The 18,222-nt window shown below is 52.8% G+C and overlaps 1 protein-coding gene across 1 annotated transcript; it reads left to right on the top strand.

Annotated features, from left to right (window-relative positions):
• The first annotated feature begins 2,095 nt into the window (after nt 1-2,095).
• LOC143774171 (ribonuclease P protein subunit p20-like) lies at nt 2,096-12,920 on the top strand. Its single transcript, XM_077261527.1, has 2 exons — nt 2,096-2,208; nt 12,254-12,920. The coding sequence occupies exons 1-2, from the start codon at nt 2,125-2,127 to the stop codon at nt 12,638-12,640; spliced, it is 471 nt and encodes a 156-aa protein (XP_077117642.1). The 5' UTR covers nt 2,096-2,124; the 3' UTR covers nt 12,641-12,920.
• The last annotated feature ends 5,302 nt before the right edge of the window (nt 12,921-18,222 follow it).

Raw genomic sequence — 18,222 nt, 5'->3', positions numbered from 1 at the left:
GTTTCTTTAGGGTTCGCGTTCATCGTTCCCGCTAGCGCAGATCCCCGATCTGCGCTAGCGAGGACCGGACCTCGGAAGCACTTCGGACGCTGCAAGCAGCGTCCGAGGTCTGTCACAAAAGAACGGCACATCGCTAGCGTGTGCCGAAAATGGCATGCGCTAGCGATGCGCTACAGAGACAAATCGCATTGCTGTCAATGGGTGCGCTAACGGACCCGTTGCACGGCGTTAATTGCGACAATTTCACCGTGCAACGCAGTCCGTTAGCGCTAACCCATTAACGCAATGTGAACCTAGCCTAATTCTCGCTTGTTGGTGAATAAAGTCTACAAAAACGGAGAAGGGAGGGAATGGAACACTGTGTTTGTACAGTTAGTCCTCGGTTTACGACGGTCTCGGGTTACGTCGTTTCGTGTTTACGACGCTTTATACGACGCCTCATTCCGACTTACGACGTTTTGCGTCGTAAGTCGAACTACGTGCAGGGGCGGAACTACAGTGTCCAGTACTGTACACTGTACCCGGTTACAGAGGAAACTGAGCCACCTGCACGTCATAACACGCTTCATTATGGCTCCCAAACGCAAGGTAGATTCATCTGACACCAGCTGTGCATCAAAGAAGAGGAAGGCCATCACCATGGAGGTGAAAGTGGATATCCTAAGGTGATCTGATAAGGGGGAAACACCAACAGAAATTGGCAGGTCATTAGGACTTAGTCGTTCGACTGTCGCTACGATTATCAAGGATAAAGATCGTATCCTTGAACATGTGAAAGGATCTGCTCCTATGAAAGCGACAGTGATAACAAAGCAGCGGAGTGGGCTTATTATTGAGATGGAAAGATTACTGGTGCTTTGGTTGGAAGACCAAAATCAACGCCGTATCCCTGTGAGCCTTATGGTTATTCAGGAGAAGGCTAGGCGACTGTTTGAGGCGTTGAAAACAGATAAGGGGGAAGGAAGTGAAAGTGAAGAATTTGTGGCGAGTAGGGGTTGGTTTATGAGGTTTAAGGATCGTGCCAATTTCCATAACATTAAAGTGCAAGGTGAAGCTGCTAGTGCTGATGAGAAAGCAGCAACTGAGTTTCCTAAAGCATTGGCTGAGATAATTGAGGAGGGTGGTTACTGTGCTCAACAAGTGTTCAACGTGGATGAGACAGGCTTGTTTTGGAAACGTTTGCCTAACCGTACGTACATCGCCAAGGAGGAGAAGTCAGCACCAGGTCATAAAGTCGGCAAGGAGAGACTGACTTTGCTTCTTGGGGGCAATGCTGCTGGCGACTACAAACTGAAGCCCATGCTGGTGTATCGGGCTGAGAATCCAAGGGCACTCAAGGGCATTTCAAAGAGTCAACAACCAGTCATCTGGAAGACTAATAGGAAGGCATGGGTGACACTTGCAGTGTTTGATGACTGGTTCACCAACCATTTTGTGCCAGGCGTGGAGTGGTATTGTACCTCCAAGGATATCCCCTTTAAGGTGTTGCTAATTCTGGACAATGCCCCTGGACACCCTGCTCGTCTGGATGACTTTAACCATAATGTCAAGGTGGTTTACCTTCCACCTAATACCACTGCCCTAATACAGCCTATGGACCAAGGAGTCATTGCTACATTCAAGGCCTACTACCTCCGAAGGGTCATTGGTAATGCTTTAGCAGCAACTGAAAAGAATAAGGACTTGACTCTAAAGGCCTTTTGGAAAACATACATCCTTGATGCTGTGAATAACATTGCTGATTCCTGGGATGAGGTTAAGCAGACCAGTATGAATGGTGTGTGGAAAAAACTGTGTCCCCAGTTTGTGAATGATGTCACAGAGGTCAAAGAGTCAGTGACTAGTGTCATAAAGAACGTTGTTGATATGAGTAAGACAATGAATCTGGAGGTGGAGGAGGATGATGTCACAGAGCTACTGGCATCTCATGGAGAGGAGTTATCTGCTGAGGACCTTATTCAACTAGAGAAGCAGATGATAGAGGAAGACATACCAACCCCAGAACGTAAGAGATTTACAAGGCAGGGCTTGGCAGGAGGTTTTGCCCTGATACAGGAAGGATTGTCAAGGTTTGAGGCTGAGGATCCCAACACGGAAAGGTACACTAGGGTTGCCAGAGGAGTCATGGATTCCTTTAGGTGTTACAAGGAGATCTTGGAGGAGAAGATGGTCTCCTTCCAAACTAACCTGCAGCAGTACTTCAAGAAGGTAGAGAGGCCTGCAACAGATCCTGTACCCTCTACCTCTCCTGCCCCTCTTGACTCCCCTGCCCCAGTATCTCCAGCACCTTCTACTGATTCCTCCCAATAAGCCTGTTCTGTCTTTGGAATTGTTATCTTTGTTTATTACAGTACTGTACACTGTTTATTACCTGTTATAGCACTTACAGTACAGTAGTACTGTACTTCATTATTAAACGTACTGTACTGCACAATATTTTACTGTACCTATCTTTATTGATAATTATGTAGGGTACTGTGTTAGGATAGGTGTTTGGATAGGCTAAGTGCAGTACTGTACTGTTATTATGGTACAGTACTGTATGAACGTATGGTTCGACTTACGTCGAAATTCGGTTTACGACGACGCGTAAGAACGGATTAACGTCGTAAGTCGAGGACTACCTGTATTTGTACGAGGAACCATGTGTGAGCCACCTCTCCTGTAGATTGTTGGGCAACTTTTGGACTATAGGGTTAACACCTCTGGCTGTGTCAAGGACTGCAAGTCCCTGTAGGTCGTCTTCGTATTTGGCAACCTGGACTTCCATTAGCAGGTCGCTTAGTTCTCTAAGTTTCTGGAGACCTTTGTTAGATATTTTAGCAAAGTCATTGATTCATTTGAGCAAGGCTCTTTCTATTACCTCTGCTGAGCCGTAACACTCATCCAGCCCCTTCCAGATCTCTTTGAGGCCAGTCTCAAGGAGGTTTATATTAATGTTTCTGATCCTTACTGTGTGTTTGACTGACTCTTCTCCCAGGTATTTGACCAAAGAGGTCTAACACTTCCCTGTGTTGCAGCCCCAAGTCTCTAGTGACATTTTGGAAGGAAGCTTTCCAAGCCCTGTAACCTTCAGCTTGGTCAGTGAATTTCATGAGTCCCTTGGCAACCAGTTCACGTCGTGTGAAGAACTTAGCAAATTCTGTTGTGAACCGGTTGTCAGCAGAGTATACTGGTGATGGGTCACCCTGATAGTGATGTGAGGTGCGTTCGCATCTGTTAGTGTCCTCAGGGTGGCGCCAGCGGGTGTTGTATTGCTTCGGTCTGACATACGGTGTGTCAGCAGGGTGATCTACGTTGCTTACCTGGTAAGGGGCAAGGTAGTCATTAGCAGAGTTATTTTGCTCCACGTTTTCGAGTTTATATCTGTCCTGGAGCTGAGCCTCATGAGGACTCTCACTCGCTTCACTGGAGATGTCTTGTTCTCGTTTCGGTACCAGCTCAGGGTCATAGTTTGGATCTGGAAGTTCATTAACATACTGAGATGTGTGTTGTGGGGAGTCTTGCAGTGGAAACTCCAGACTTGACATACTGCTTCGGCTATGCAACTTGGGGTTTTGCGCGGCTTTTTGCAATTCTGCTTTTGCGAGGGCTGCAGCAGCTTCCCTTTTTACTGCTAGGCTTTCTAAGGTGGCATCCACGCGTGCTTTCTCGAATTTAAGTTGCATCTCTTGGTCAGCAAAGCTCACTCACATTTTTGCAGCTTCAGCATTTGCGCGGGCAATGGTGACCACACTGCTGATGGATGTTGTCTTTGTGTAGACGGAAGTAAACAGATCTTGTCCTGTGTGATTTGTGAGACATGGTGTCTTGGGGAAGTGCTTTAGCCGGTGACTTGACTCCCACCAGCTGGATGACTATTTCACTGTTGTCCTCACTAAATAAGGCAGGCTCTGTAGCTATACAGGCAGCTAAACCGGTCCAATAAGGAGACTGTGGTTGAATCTGTGCTTTTATTGAACGTGATAGTATACGGCGCGGTGAACGGCAATGCAATTGCAAGGGGGATGTAATGAAGGCGTCTTTCATTGAAAGCAGAGTGAAGGAAATGGAGGAAAATGGATGGAGATGGAGGCTGAGCTACCATAATGCATTGTAAAAAGAGGGGAGAATCAGACATAAAAAATAGATAAAAAACAGAAAATAGGACCGTGAACATGACTCTGGCCGCTAGAGGGAGCCAAAACACTGTAAAGATTATGACTATGTGCGCTTCTGTATACTCATAATAGTGAAAAACTGCAAATTATGCAAACAGATAACACTGGTCAACAGCATTTTTGGTGCCAAAGATATTTCATCGAATTTAGGGTATTTATGGGGTGCTGATTCTGAATATGTCATCAGTTTTGCCAGATTGGCTCAAGTTTTTGAGATTTTTGGTATCTTATTTATAGCACTTGTTGGTAAATGCGACGCATCATCTCATTAATTTCTTTGGATTAGTACTTGAACTGAGCAGTTCTCAATATAGTTTTGTGTTAATTAGTGTTCTAAAAGTTTGTTCATAGCTTGATTTTTGCACTAACTATGTTGTTGTCTGTTTTCCAGTGAAAAGCATGAACTCATCAAGAAGAAGTTGTCTTAACGATCCAGACTCATTCTTTTACATTTGTGGTGAATACACACTGCCAAAACATAGAAGAAACATAACAGACTTCGTAAAAAAAGTGTATTTTGCCTATTTTGGGGTTATGCTTGGGGACCAAGACAAGTTTTGGGCACCACACATAGTGTGCAAAGCATGTATCGAATTATTACGAAAATGGAGCAAAGGACAAAGAAAAAGCATCAAATTTGGTGTTCCAATGGTGTGGAGAGAGCCAAAAAATCATCATGATGACTGTTATTTCTGTGCAGTGCATGTGCAAGGATTCAATAAGCATAAGAAACGAAAATGGGAGTAACATGGAATCTGCAGAAAGGCCTGTCCCTCATTGTGAAGATGTGCCTGTACCTGTGTTTACCATAAATAACAGTCATCATGATGATTTTTTGGCTCTCTCCACACCATTGGAACACCAAATTTGAAGCTTTTTCTTTGTCCTTTGCTCCATTTTCGTAATAATTCGATACATGCTTTGCACACTATGTGTGGTGCCCAAAACTTGTCTTGGTCCCCAAGCATAACCCCAAAATAGGCAAAATACACTTTTTTTACGAAGTCTGTTATGTTTCTTCTATGTTTTGGCAGTGTGTATTCACCACAAATGTAACAGAATGAGTCTGGATCGTTAAGACAACTTCTTCTTGATGAGTTCATGCTTTTCACTGGAAAACAGACAACATAAAGTTAGTTCAAAAATCAAGCTATGAACAAACTTTTAGAACACTAATTAACACAAAACTATATTGAGAACTGCTCAGTTCAAGTACTAATCCAAAGAAATTAATGAGATGATGCGTCGCATTTACCAACAAGTGCTATAAATAAGATACCAAAAATGTCAAAAACTTGAGCCAATCTGGCAAAACTGATAGCATATTCAGAATCAGCACCCCAAATTCATTAAAATATTTTGGACACCAGAAAAAAAAATTTTTTTTGTTGACCTGTGTAATCAGAGGTAACAAATTAGATGGCGGACACAGAACAACCCCTTTCATGAGAGGTACAGGAGGCCTCCTGAAAAAAGTTACATTGAATGCAAGGAAGGCCCTGCTACCAAGTCATAACGCACCATGTTGCAATTTTCGATGCGTCAGATTTCCGCCGCCATACGCATGCAGAAGGAGTGCATGAAAACAACGCATTACAGTCTAAGGGAAAGCATTTGCATACGTTTGCGGATGATACACTGCGGACTTAACCACAAATGTGAAACTAGCCTAAGTGCACTGGCTGACAAACATTTCCCCATGGGGGGTACATTTTAAAAAAATATTTTATGGGCATCATACACCCTAGCCAGAAATTGCACTGGCTGTAGCTGCACAGAACCCGTGAACCCTGGTGATCTAGTGGCGGAGAATGATGAGACGTTGACGAAGGCCTCATTAAAGGGAACCTGTAACCCCCAAAATCGAAGGTGAGCTGCAGCCACCAGCATCAGGGGCTTATCTACAGCATTCTGTAATGTATCCTGAAAGATGAGAAAAAGAGGTTAATTATACTCACCTGGGCGGGCGGTCCGATGGGCATCGCGGTCCGGGGCCTCCCATCTTCTTACGATGACGTCCTCTTCTTGTCCTCACGCTGCGGCTCCGGCGTACTTTGCCCTGTTGAGGGCAGAGCAAAGTATTGCAGTGCACAGGAACTGGGAAAGGTCAGAGAGGCCCAGCACCTGCGCACTGCAGTACTTTACGCTGCCCTCAACAGGTCAAAATACGCCTGCGCCGCAGCGTGAAGACAAAAGGACATCATCATAAGATGGGAGGCCCTGGACCAGATGCCCATCGGACCGGACCGCAGCGGGACTGCCCCTGGGTGAGTACAATCTAACCTCTTTTTCTCTTTCAGGACACATCGGGGGCTTATCTCACCTTCAATCTTGGAGGTGACAGGTTACCTATAAAAACTAGGCCTAATGTAAAGGAGCGGGTCTCCTAAACTTGTAATGCCCATACACGCAGTGCATGGGCTGACAAACATTTCCCCCTGGGGGAGTAAAAAAATTTTGGGGTTAAAATTAACGGGCATCATAAAAACAACCTTGCACAAAAATTGGCTTTGGCATCACGGAATCTGTTCACCCTGATGCTCTACTGGTTGTGGATAATGAGGATGAAAATAACAACAGACCAAATCTGGAAGCGTATACCCATGTGTGGTTGTCAAGAGGTGCATGAGAATACACCGCCCCAAAACAGAGAATGTATTTGAGGTTATGGTTCGCTGTTTGCACTTGGTGGTGTACAGAAGTCTTTCCCAGTCCAGCCCTTGTTCATTTTCATAAGTCAGCCTATCAGCATTTTCAGTTGTCAGGCGGATGTGCTTATCTGTTATAATTCCACCAGCGCCACTAAAAACCCTCTCGGACAGAACGCTAGCGACGTCCATCACTGCTCCTCTCCTCAAACTGACTGGTGACCGCCCATCACCTCTCCTCTCCTCACACTGACTGGTGACCGCCCATCACTGCTCCTCTCCTCACACTGACTGGTGACCGCTCATCACCGCTCCTCTCCTCAAACTGACTGGTGACCGCCCATCACCGCTCCTCTCCTCACACTGACCGGTGACCACCCATCACTGCTCCTCTCCTCACACTGACTGGTGACCACCCATCACTGCTCCTCTCCTCACACTGACTGGTGACCGCCCATCACTGCTCCTCTCCTCACACTGGTGACCGCTCATCACTGCTCCTCTCCTCACACTGACTGGTGACCGCCCATCACCGCTCCTCTCCTCTCCTCAAACTGACTGGTGACCGCCCATCACCTCTCCTCTCCTCACACTGACTGGTGACCGCCCATCACTGCTCCTCTCCTCACACTGGTGACCGCTCATCACTGCTCCTCTCCTCAAACTGACTGGTGACCGCCCATCACCGCTCCTCTCCTCACACTGACTGGTGACCGCCCATCACTGCTCCTCTCCTCACACTGGTGACCGCTCATCACTGCTCCTCTCCTCAAACTGACTGGTGACCGCCCATCACCGCTCCTCTCCTCACACTGACCGGTGACCGCCCATCACTGCTCCTCTCCTCACACTGACTGGTGACCACCCATCACTGCTCCTCTCCTCACACTGACTGGTGACCGCCCATCACTGCTCCTCTCCTCAAACTGACTGGTGACCGCCCATCACCGCTCCTCTCCTCACTGACTGGTGACCGCCCATCACCGCTCTTCTCCTCACACTGACTGGTGTCTGCCCATCACCGCTCCTCTCCTCACACTGACCGGGGACCGCCCATCACCGCTCCTCTCCTCACACTGACTGGTGACCGCCCATCACCGCTCCTCTCCTCACACTGACCGGTGACCGCCCATCACCGCTCCTCTCCTCACACTGGTGACCGCCCATCACCGCTGCTCTCCTCGCACTGACCGGTGACCGCCCATCACCGCTCCTCTCCTCACACTGACCGGTGACCGCCCATCACCGCTCCTCTCCTCACACTGACCGGTGACCGCCCATCACAGCTCCTCTCCTCACACGGACCGGTGACCGCCCATCACCGCTCCTCTCCTCACACTGACCGGTGACCGCCCATCACCGCTCCTCTCCTCACACTGACTGGTGACCGCCCATCACCGCTCCTCTCCTCACACTGACTGGTGACCGCCCATCACCGTTCCTCTCCTCACACTGACTGGTGACTGCCCATCACCGCTCCTCTCCTCACACTGACTGGTGACCGCCCCTCTCCTCACACTGACTGGTGACCGCTCATCACCGCTCCTCTCCTCACACTGACTGGTGACCGCCCATCACCGCTCCTCTCCTCACACTGGTGACCGCAAATCACCGCTCCTCTCCTCACACTGACCGGTGACCGCCCATCACCGCTCCTCTCCTCACACTGACTGGTGACCGCTCATCACCGCTCCTCTCCTCACACTGACCGGGGACCGCCCATCACCGCTCCTCTCCTCACACTGACCGGTGACCGCCCATCACCGCTCCTCTCCTCACACTGACTGGTGACCGCCCATCACCGCTCCTCTCCTCACACTGACTGGTGACCGCCCATCACCGTTCCTCTCCTCACACTGACTGGTGACTGCCCATCACCGCTCCTCTCCTCACACTGACTGGTGACCGCCCCTCTCCTCACACTGACTGGTGACCGCTCATCACCGCTCCTCTCCTCACACTGACTGGTGACCGCTCCTCTCCTCACACTGACTGGTGACCGCCCATCACCGCTCCTCTCCTCACACTGGTGACCGCAAATCACCGCTCCTCTCCTCACACTGACCGGTGACCGCCCATCACCGCTCCTCTCCTCACACTGACCGGGAACCGCCCATCACCGCTCCTCTCCTCACACTGACTGGTGACCGCCCATCAGCACTCCTCTCCTCACACTGACTGGTGACCGCCCATCACCGCTCCTCTCCTCACACTGACCGGTGACCGCCCATCACCGCTCCTCTCCTCACACTGACCGGTGACCGCCCATCACCGCTCCTCTCCTCACACTGACCGGTGACCGCCCATCACAGCTCCTCTCCTCACACGGACCGGTGACCGCCCATCACCGCTCCTGTCCTCACACTGACTGGTGACCGCCCATCACCGCTCCTCTCCTCACACTGACTGGTGACCGCCCATCACCGCTCCTCTCCTCACACTGACTGGTGACCGCCCATCACCGCTCCTCTCCTCACACTGACTGGTGACCGCCCATCACCGCTCCTCTCCTCACACTGACTGGTGACCGCCCCTCTCCTCACACTGACTGGTGACCGCTCATCACCGCTCCTCTCCTCACACTGACTGGTGACCGCTCCTCTCCTCACACTGACTGGTGACCGCCCATCACCGCTCCTCTCCTCACACTGGTGACCGCAAATCACCGCTCCTCTCCTCACACTGACCGGTGACCGCCCATCACCGCTCCTCTCCTCACACTGACCGGGAACCGCCCATCACCGCTCCTCTCCTCACACTGACTGGTGACCGCCCATCAGCACTCCTCTCCTCACACTGACTGGTGACCGCCCATCACCGCTCCTCTCCTCACACTGACCGGTGACCGCCCATCACCGCTCCTCTCCTCACACTGACCGGTGACCGCCCATCACCGCTCCTCTCCTCACACTGACCGGTGACCGCCCATCACAGCTCCTCTCCTCACACGGACCGGTGACCGCCCATCACCGCTCCTCTCCTCACACTGACTGGTGACCGCCCATCACCGCTCCTCTCCTCACACTAACTGGTGACCGCCCATCACCGCTCCTCTCCTCACACTGACTGGTGACCGCCCATCACCGCTCCTCTCCTCACACTGACTGGTGACCGCCCCTCTCCTCACACTGACTGGTGACCGCTCATCACCGCTCCTCTCCTCACACTGACTGGTGACCGCTCCTCTCCTCACACTGACTGGTGACCGCCCATCACCGCTCCTCTCCTCACACTGACTGGTGACCGCCCATCACCGCTCCTCTCCTCACACTGGTGACCGCAAATCACCGCTCCTCTCCTCACACTGACCGGTGACCGCCCATCACCGCTCCTCTCCTCACACTGACCGGGAACCGCCCATCACCGCTCCTCTCCTCACACTGACTGGTGACCGCCCATCACCGCTCCTCTCCTCACACTGACCGGTAACCGCCCATCACCGCTCCTCTCCTCACACTGACCGGTGACCGCCCATCACCGCTCCTCTCCTCACACTGACCGGTGACCGCCCATCACCGCTCCTCTCCTCACACTGACCGGTGACCGCCCATCACCGCTCCTCTCCTCACACTGACCGGTGACTGCCCATCACCGCTGCTCTCCTCACACTGACCGGTGACCGCCCATCACCGCTCCTCTCCTCACACTGACTGGTGACCGCCCATCACCGCTCCTCTCCTCACACTGACCGGTGACCGCCCATCACAGCTCCTCTCCTCACACTGACCGGTGACTGCCCATCACCGCTGCTCTCCTCACACTGACTGGTGACCGCCCATCACCGCTCCTCTCCTCACACTGACCGGTAACCGCCCATCACCGCTCCTCTCCTCACACTGACCGGTGACCGCCCATCACCGCTCCTCTCCTCACACTGACCGGTGACCGCCCATCACCGCTCCTCTCCTCACACGGACCGGTGACTGCCCATCACCGCTGCTCTCCTCACACTGACCGGTGACCGCCCATCACCGCTCCTCTCCTCACACTGACTGGTGACCGCCCATCACCGCTCCTCTCCTCACACTGACCGGTGACCGCCCATCACAGCTCCTCTCCTCACACTGACCGGTGACCGCCCATCACCGCTCCTCTCCTCACACTGACTGGTGACCGCCCATCACCGCTCCTCTCCTCACACTGACCGGTAACCGCCCATCACCGCTCCTCTCCTCACACTGACCGGTGACCGCCCATCACCGCTCCTCTCCTCACACTGACCGGTGACCGCCCATCACCGCTCCTCTCCTCACACTGACCGGTGACCGCCCATCACCGCTCCTCTCCTCACACGGACCGGTGACTGCCCATCACCGCTGCTCTCCTCACACTGACCGGTGACCGCCCATCACCGCTCCTCTCCTCACACTGACTGGTGACCGCCCATCACCGCTCCTCTCCTCACACTGACCGGTGACCGCCCATCACAGCTCCTCTCCTCACACTGACCGGTGACCGCCCATCACCGCTCCTCTCCTCACACTGACCGGTGACCGCCCATCACCGCTGCTCTCCTCTCACTGACCGGGGATCGCAGCGCTGTCACGTGCTCGTACTCGGCGCGCGCGCCCGCTGCTCTCCTCCCGCCTTTTCTGTGCTCCGCCTCCAAAAGAAATTGATCACGCCCCCTATCTCCTCACGTGACCGCAGACAGGCGTGTCGTGACTGTCGTCATAGCTAACCTTAGTCCCCTGAGGTGAGTGCGATGTTCCGCGCCGGCTTCCGTCCATTGTGGCCGCGGTGCCTGGAATGTGACCGGTGACGGCCCGCAGTGTTCTTGCGATGTGAGAGCTCACTAGCGCCCTCGTGTGACGGTCTTTCCTGATGTCCTTAATTGGCTTCGTACGGTGCTCCACGGCGGGGTTCTCGGGGCATGTTCGGTGCCGTGTGGTGTCTGTGGCACCGCAGTCTCTCCTTGTGGCTCCGCAGTCCCTCCTTGTGGCACCGCAGTCTCTCCTTGTGGCACCGCAGTCTCTCCTTGTGGCTCCGCAGTCCCTCCTTGTGGCTCCGCAGTCCCTCCTTGTGGCTCCGCAGTCTCTCCTTGTGGCTCCGCAGTCCCTCCTTGTGGCACCGCAGTCTCTCCTTGTGGCACCGCAGTCTCTCCTTGTGGCTCCGCAGTCCCTCCTTGTGGCTCCGCAGTCCCTCCTTGTGGCACCGCAGTCCCTCCTTGTGGCGCCGCAGTCTCTCCCTGTGGCGCCGCAGTCTCTCCCTGTGGCGCCGCAGTCTCTCCCTGTGGCGCCGCAGTCTCTCCCTGTGGCGCCGCAGTCTCTCCCTGTGGCGCCGCAGTCTCTCCCTGTGGCGCCGCAGTCTCTCCCTGTGGCGCCGCAGTCTCTCCTTGTGGCGCCGCAGTCCCTCCTTGTGGCACCGCAGTCCCGCTGAGGGCATTTTGCAGATATGTGAAGGACTACAAGCCTCATCATCCTTTAACTCTTTCTTCCTCTACAGGCCATGGCTGAACAGACGTCTGTACAGGAGCGACCCCCGTGTCACCACCGCCGCCCGGCCCCCCGCCCACCCCGTGGCCCCAATGACCTCTACGTGAACACAAAGACTGATTTCAGGGCCCAGCTGTCTGACTGCCGTCGCCTCCTGGAGAGTGGGGGGCAGAAGGAGCTGAGGGTGCACGGACTGGGCCTCGCCATCGGCCGCGCCATTAACCTTGCCCTACAGCTTCAGCTCGCCATGCCGGAGACCCTCCTCCTGTCCGCCAGCACCTCCACCGTGGAGCTGACTGATGACATGGAGGCCGAGGGAGGAGAGGACGGAGAACCGGGCACCCGCCACCGCAACAACTCTGCCATCCACATCCGGCTCTACCGAGCAAATGAGTGAGGCGGAGTGGGGCAGGGACTGCGTATAATGCTGAGGGACTAAGTGCTCCTGGGACTGAGCAAGCCTCACATCCGGAGCTGCCAGCAGAGTCCTGCCGCGTCACATCTGGAGCTGTCGGCAGAATCCTGCCGCGTCACATCCGGAGCTGCCGGCAGAGTTCTGCCGCGTCACATCTGGAGCTGCCGGCAGAGTTCTGCCGCGTCACATCTGGAGCTGCCGGCAGAGTTCTGCCGCGTCACATCAGGAGCTGCCGGCAGAGTTCTGCCGCGTCACATCTGGAGCTGCCGGCAGAGTTCTGCCGCGTCACATCTGGAGCTGCCGGCAGAGTTCTGCCGCGTCACATCTGGAGCTGCCGGCAGAGTTCTGCCGCGTCACATCTGGAGCTGCCGGCAGAGTTCTGCCGCGTCACATCTGGAGCTGCCGGCAGAGTTCTGCCGCGTCACATCTGGAGCTGCCGGCAGAGTTCTGCCGCGTCACATCTGGAGCTGCCGGCAGAGTTCTGCCGCGTCACATCTGGAGCTGCCGGCAGAGTTCTGCCGCGTCACATCTGGAGCTGCCGGCAGAGTTCTGCCGCGTCACATCTGGAGCTGCCGGCAGAGTTCTGCCGCGTCACATCTGGAGCTGCCGGCAGAGTTCTGCCGCGTCACATCTGGAGCTGCCGGCAGAGTTCTGCCGCGTCACATCTGGAGCTGCCGGCAGAGTTCTGCCGCGTCACATCTGGAGCTGCCGGCAGAGTTCTGCCGCGTCACATCTGGAGCTGCCGGCAGAGTTCTGCCGCGTCACATCTGGAGCTGCCGGCAGAGTTCTGCCGCGTCACATCTGGAGCTGCCGGCAGAGTTCTGCCGCGTCACATCTGGAGCTGCCGGCAGAGTTCTGCCGCGTCACATCTGGAGCTGCCGGCAGAGTTCTGCCGCGTCACATCTGGAGCTGCCGGCAGAGTTCTGCCGCGTCACATCTGGAGCTGCCGGCAGAGTTCTGCCGCGTCACATCTGGAGCTGCCGGCAGAGTTCTGCCGCGTCACATCTGGAGCTGCCGGCAGAGTTCTGCCGCGTCACATCTGGAGCTGCCGGCAGAGTTCTGCCGCGTCACATCTGGAGCTGCCGGCAGAGTTCTGCCGCGTCACATCTGGAGCTGCCGGCAGAGTTCTGCCGCGTCACATCTGGAGCTGCCGGCAGAGTTCTGCCGCGTCACATCTGGAGCTGCCGGCAGAGTTCTGCCGCGTCACATCTGGAGCTGCCGGCAGAGTTCTGCCGCGTCACATCTGGAGCTGCCGGCAGAGTTCTGCCGCGTCACATCTGGAGCTGCCGGCAGAGTTCTGCCGCGTCACATCTGGAGCTGCCGGCAGAGTTCTGCCGCGTCACATCTGGAGCTGCCGGCAGAGTTCTGCCGCGTCACATCTGGAGCTGCCGGCAGAGTTCTGCCGCGTCACATCTGGAGCTGCCGGCAGAGTTCTGCCGCGTCACATCTGGAGCTGCCGGCAGAGTTCTGCCGCGTCACATCTGGAGCTGCCGGCAGAGTTCTGCCGCGTCACATCTGGAGCTGCCGGCAGAGTTCTGCCGCGTCACATCTGGAGCTGCCGGCAGAGTTCTGCCGCGTCACATCTGGAGCTGCCGGCAGAGTTCTGCCGCGTCACATCTGGAGCTGCCGGCAGAGTTCTGCCGCGTCACATCCGGAGCTGCCGGCAGAGTTCTGCCGCGTCACATCCGGAGCTGCCAGTGCAATTCTGCCGCGTCACATCCCGAGCTGCCAGCGGAATTCTGCCGCGTCACATCCCGAGCTGCCAGCGGAATTCTGCCACGTCTTCTCCACTGCAGCTCTGGATGTCACTAGAGTATCAGATCCCGTGCATCAGACCTGTGGTGAGGCCGGAGGCAGTCTGTCCCGTGTACATCTGTTGTTTCTGTGCTGTGACTTGTGCCTCCATGTTATGCTGAGAACCAGCACTGGTTCTGATTGGCCAACAAATAAAGCCTTGATTGTACAGAGATGATGTCCTGTGTGCTGATGTGTGTGAGCCCCGAGGTTGTCAGACCGGGACGGGACCAAAGTGCCTAATGAGTTGCTCAGTCAAAACATTAATACCACCAGCTTTGTACAGACTGTATCATACCTGCGATGCTTTGCGCCTCCCGATTCCTCTCTAGCATAGCTGCGATGCTCTGCGCCTCCTCTCTAGCATAGCTGCGATGCTCTTTGACTCCTAGCATAGCTGCGATGCTCTGCACCCCCGCCTCCTTTCTAGCATAGCTGCAATGCTCAGCGACTCCTCTCTAGCATAGCTGCGATGCTCTGCGCCTCCCGACTCCTCTCTAGCATAGCTGCGATGCTCTGTGCGTCCCGACTTCTCTACAATGGCTGCGATGCTCTGCGCCTTCCGACTCCTCTCTAGCATAGCTGCGATGCTCTGCGCCTTCTGACTCCTCTCTAGTATAGCTGCGATGCTCTGCGCCTTCGACTCCTCTCTAGTATAGCTGCGATGCTCTGCGCCTCCCGACTACTCTACAATGGCTGCGATGCTCTGCGTCTCCCGGGTCCTCTACAATGGCTGCCGTGCTCTGCGCCTCCCGACTCCTCTACAATGGCTGCCGTGCTCTGCGCCTCCCGACTCCTCTACAATGGCTGCCGTGCTCTGCGTCTCCCGACTTTTCCACAATGGCCTCCCTCTGACAATCTACCACAGGGTTGTGCAGAGCGATCCCAGGAAGTTGAGGACCCTCGGGAGCAGCCGACCCTCCAGCACATAAGTCGCCTTTTTCTGAGTGCGGGGTCCCGACCTGTAGATGTCGCCACCCGGACTCACGGGTGCGGAGTGGATGGCGATTATGGGTCTGGGCAGAGTATGTGGGATGAGGCCTCGGACCTGGATGAAGCCACTGTCCAGAAATGCCGACACGTCCACCTTATCTTTCCTGAGATGGATCTCGGCTGGTAGAAGAAATTGCTATCTACCAGCGAAGGAAATAAGTACACCTGGGTCGCCAACCTCCTGGCATGCTGAGCTCCTTACTTTTCCGCCAGCTGTTTAATTCCTTTGTGATAGTACGGCGCATGTCGTGTCTTCCCCTTTGATGGGGGCTCCAGCGCGGTGAGCCCACCTCAAAGCCGGGACATGTCAGCTGTTTTGTACAGCTGACATGTGCGCGCAATAGCGGCGGGTGGAATCGCGATCCACCCGCCGCTATTAACTAGTTAAATGCCGCTGTCAAACGCTGACAGTGGCATTTAACTACCGGTTCCGGCCATCACGTGATCGGGCATCAGCGATGCGTCGGCATGATAACCAGAGGTCTCTTGAAAACCTATGGTTGTTGATGCCGGATTGCTATGAGCGCCACCCTATGGTCGGTGCTCATAGCAATGCAGCAATTCTACTACATAGGAGCGATCTGATGATCGCTGCTATGTAGCAGAGTCAATCAGGCTACGCCAGCTTCTAGTCTCCCATGGTGACTATTGAAGCATGGCAAAAGTAAAAAAAAAAAAATGAAAAAAATATAAAAGTTTAAATCACCCTCTTATTGCCCCATTCAAAATAAAACAATAAAAACCAAACATACACATATTTGTTATCGCGGCATTCAGAATCGCCCGATCTATCAATAAAACAAGGATTAACCTGATCGCTAAACAGCGTAGAGATTAAAAAAAAGGAAAATTACGTGGAATTAGGTTTTTTTTGGTCGCCGCGACATTGTATTAACCCCTTTACCCCCAAGGGTGGTTTGCACGTTAATGACCGGGCCAATTTTTACAATTCTGACCACTGTCTCTTTATGAGGTTATAACTCTGGAGCTTCAACGGATCCCGGTGATTCTGACATTGTTTTCTCGTGACATATTGTACTTCATGGTAGTGGTAAAATTTCTTTGATATTACCTGTGTTTGTGAAAAAAATGGAAATTTGGCGAAACTTTTGAAAATTTCGCAATTTTCCAACTTTGAATTTTTATACAATTAAATCACAGAGATATGTCACACAAAATACTTAATAAGTAACATTTCCCACATGTCTTCTTTACATCAGCACAATTGTGGAACCAAATTTTTTTTTTTGTTAGGGAGTTATAAGGGTTAAAAGTTGACCAGCAACTTCTCATTTTTACAACACCATTTTTTTTTTAGGGACCACATCTCATTTGAAGTAATTTTGAGGGGTCTATATGATAGAAAATAACCAAGTGTGACACCATTCTAAAAACTGCACCCCTCAAGGTGCTCAAAACCACATTCAAGAACTTTATTAACCCTTCAGGTGTTTCACAGGAATTTTTGGAATGTTTAAATAAAAATGAACATTCAACTTTTTTACACACAAAATTTACTTCAGCTCCAATTTGTTTTATTTTACCAAGGGTAACAGGAGAAAATGGACCACAAAAGTTGTTGTACAATTTGTCCTGAGTACGCCGATACCCCATATGTGGGGGTAAACCACTGTTTGGGCGCATGGCAGAGCTCGGAAGGGAAGGAGCGCCATTTGACTTTTCAATGCAAAATTCACTGGAATTCAGATGGGATGCCATGTTGCGTTTGGAGAGCCCCTGATGTGCCTAAACATTGAAACCCCCCACAAGTGACACCATTTTGGAAAGTAGACCCCCTAAGGAACTTATCTAGATGTGTGGTGAGCACTTTGACCTATTAAGTGCTTCACAGAAGTTTATAATGCAGAGCCGTAAAAATAAAAAAATCATATTTTGTCACAAAAATGATTTTTTTCGCCCCCATTTTTTTATTTTCCCAAGGGTAAGAGAAGAAATTGGACCCAAAAGTTGTCCAATTTATCCTGAGTACGCTGATACCTCATATGTGGGTGTAAACCACTATTTGGGCTCATGGCAGAGCTCGGAAAGGAAGGAGCGCCATTTGACTTTTCAATGCAAAGTAGACTGGAATTGAGATGGGACGCCATGTTGCGTTTGGAGAGCCACTGATGTGCCTAAACATTGAAACCCCCCACAAGTGACACCATTTTGGAAAGTAGATCCCCTAAGGACCTCATCTAGATGTGTTGTGAGAGCTTTGAACCCCCAAGTGTTTCACTACAGTTTATAACGCAGAGCCGTGAAAATACAAATTCTTTTTTTCCCCACAAAAATTATTCTTTAGCCCCTAGTTTTGTATTTTCTCAAGGGTAACAGGAGAAATTGGACCCCAAAAGTTGTTGTCCAATGTGTCCTGAGTACGCTGATACCCCATATGTTGGGGTAAACCCCTGTTTGTGCGCACGGGAGAGCTCGGAAGGGAAGGAGCACTGTTTTACTTTTTCAACGCAGAATTGGCTGGAATTGAGATCGGACGCAATGTCGTATTTGGAGAGCCCCTGATGTGCCTAAACAGTGGAAACCCCCCAATTATAACTGAAACCCTAATCCAAACACACCCCTAACCCTAATCCCAACAGTAACCCTAACCACACCCCTGACCCTAATCTCAACCCTATTCCCAACCGTAAATGTAATCCAAACCCTAACTTTAGCCCCAACCCTAACTGTAACCCTAACACTATCCCCAACCCTAACCCTAGCCCAAGCCCTAACCGTAGCCCTAACCCTAATGGTAAAATGGAAATAAATACATT

The sequence above is a fragment of the Ranitomeya variabilis genome, chromosome 5 (assembly GCF_051348905.1).
Source record: "Ranitomeya variabilis isolate aRanVar5 chromosome 5, aRanVar5.hap1, whole genome shotgun sequence".
Taxonomy (NCBI): Eukaryota; Metazoa; Chordata; class Amphibia; order Anura; family Dendrobatidae; genus Ranitomeya; species Ranitomeya variabilis.
Note: the sequence above shows the minus strand (reverse complement) of the source record. Positions and strands in the feature narration are given on the sequence as shown.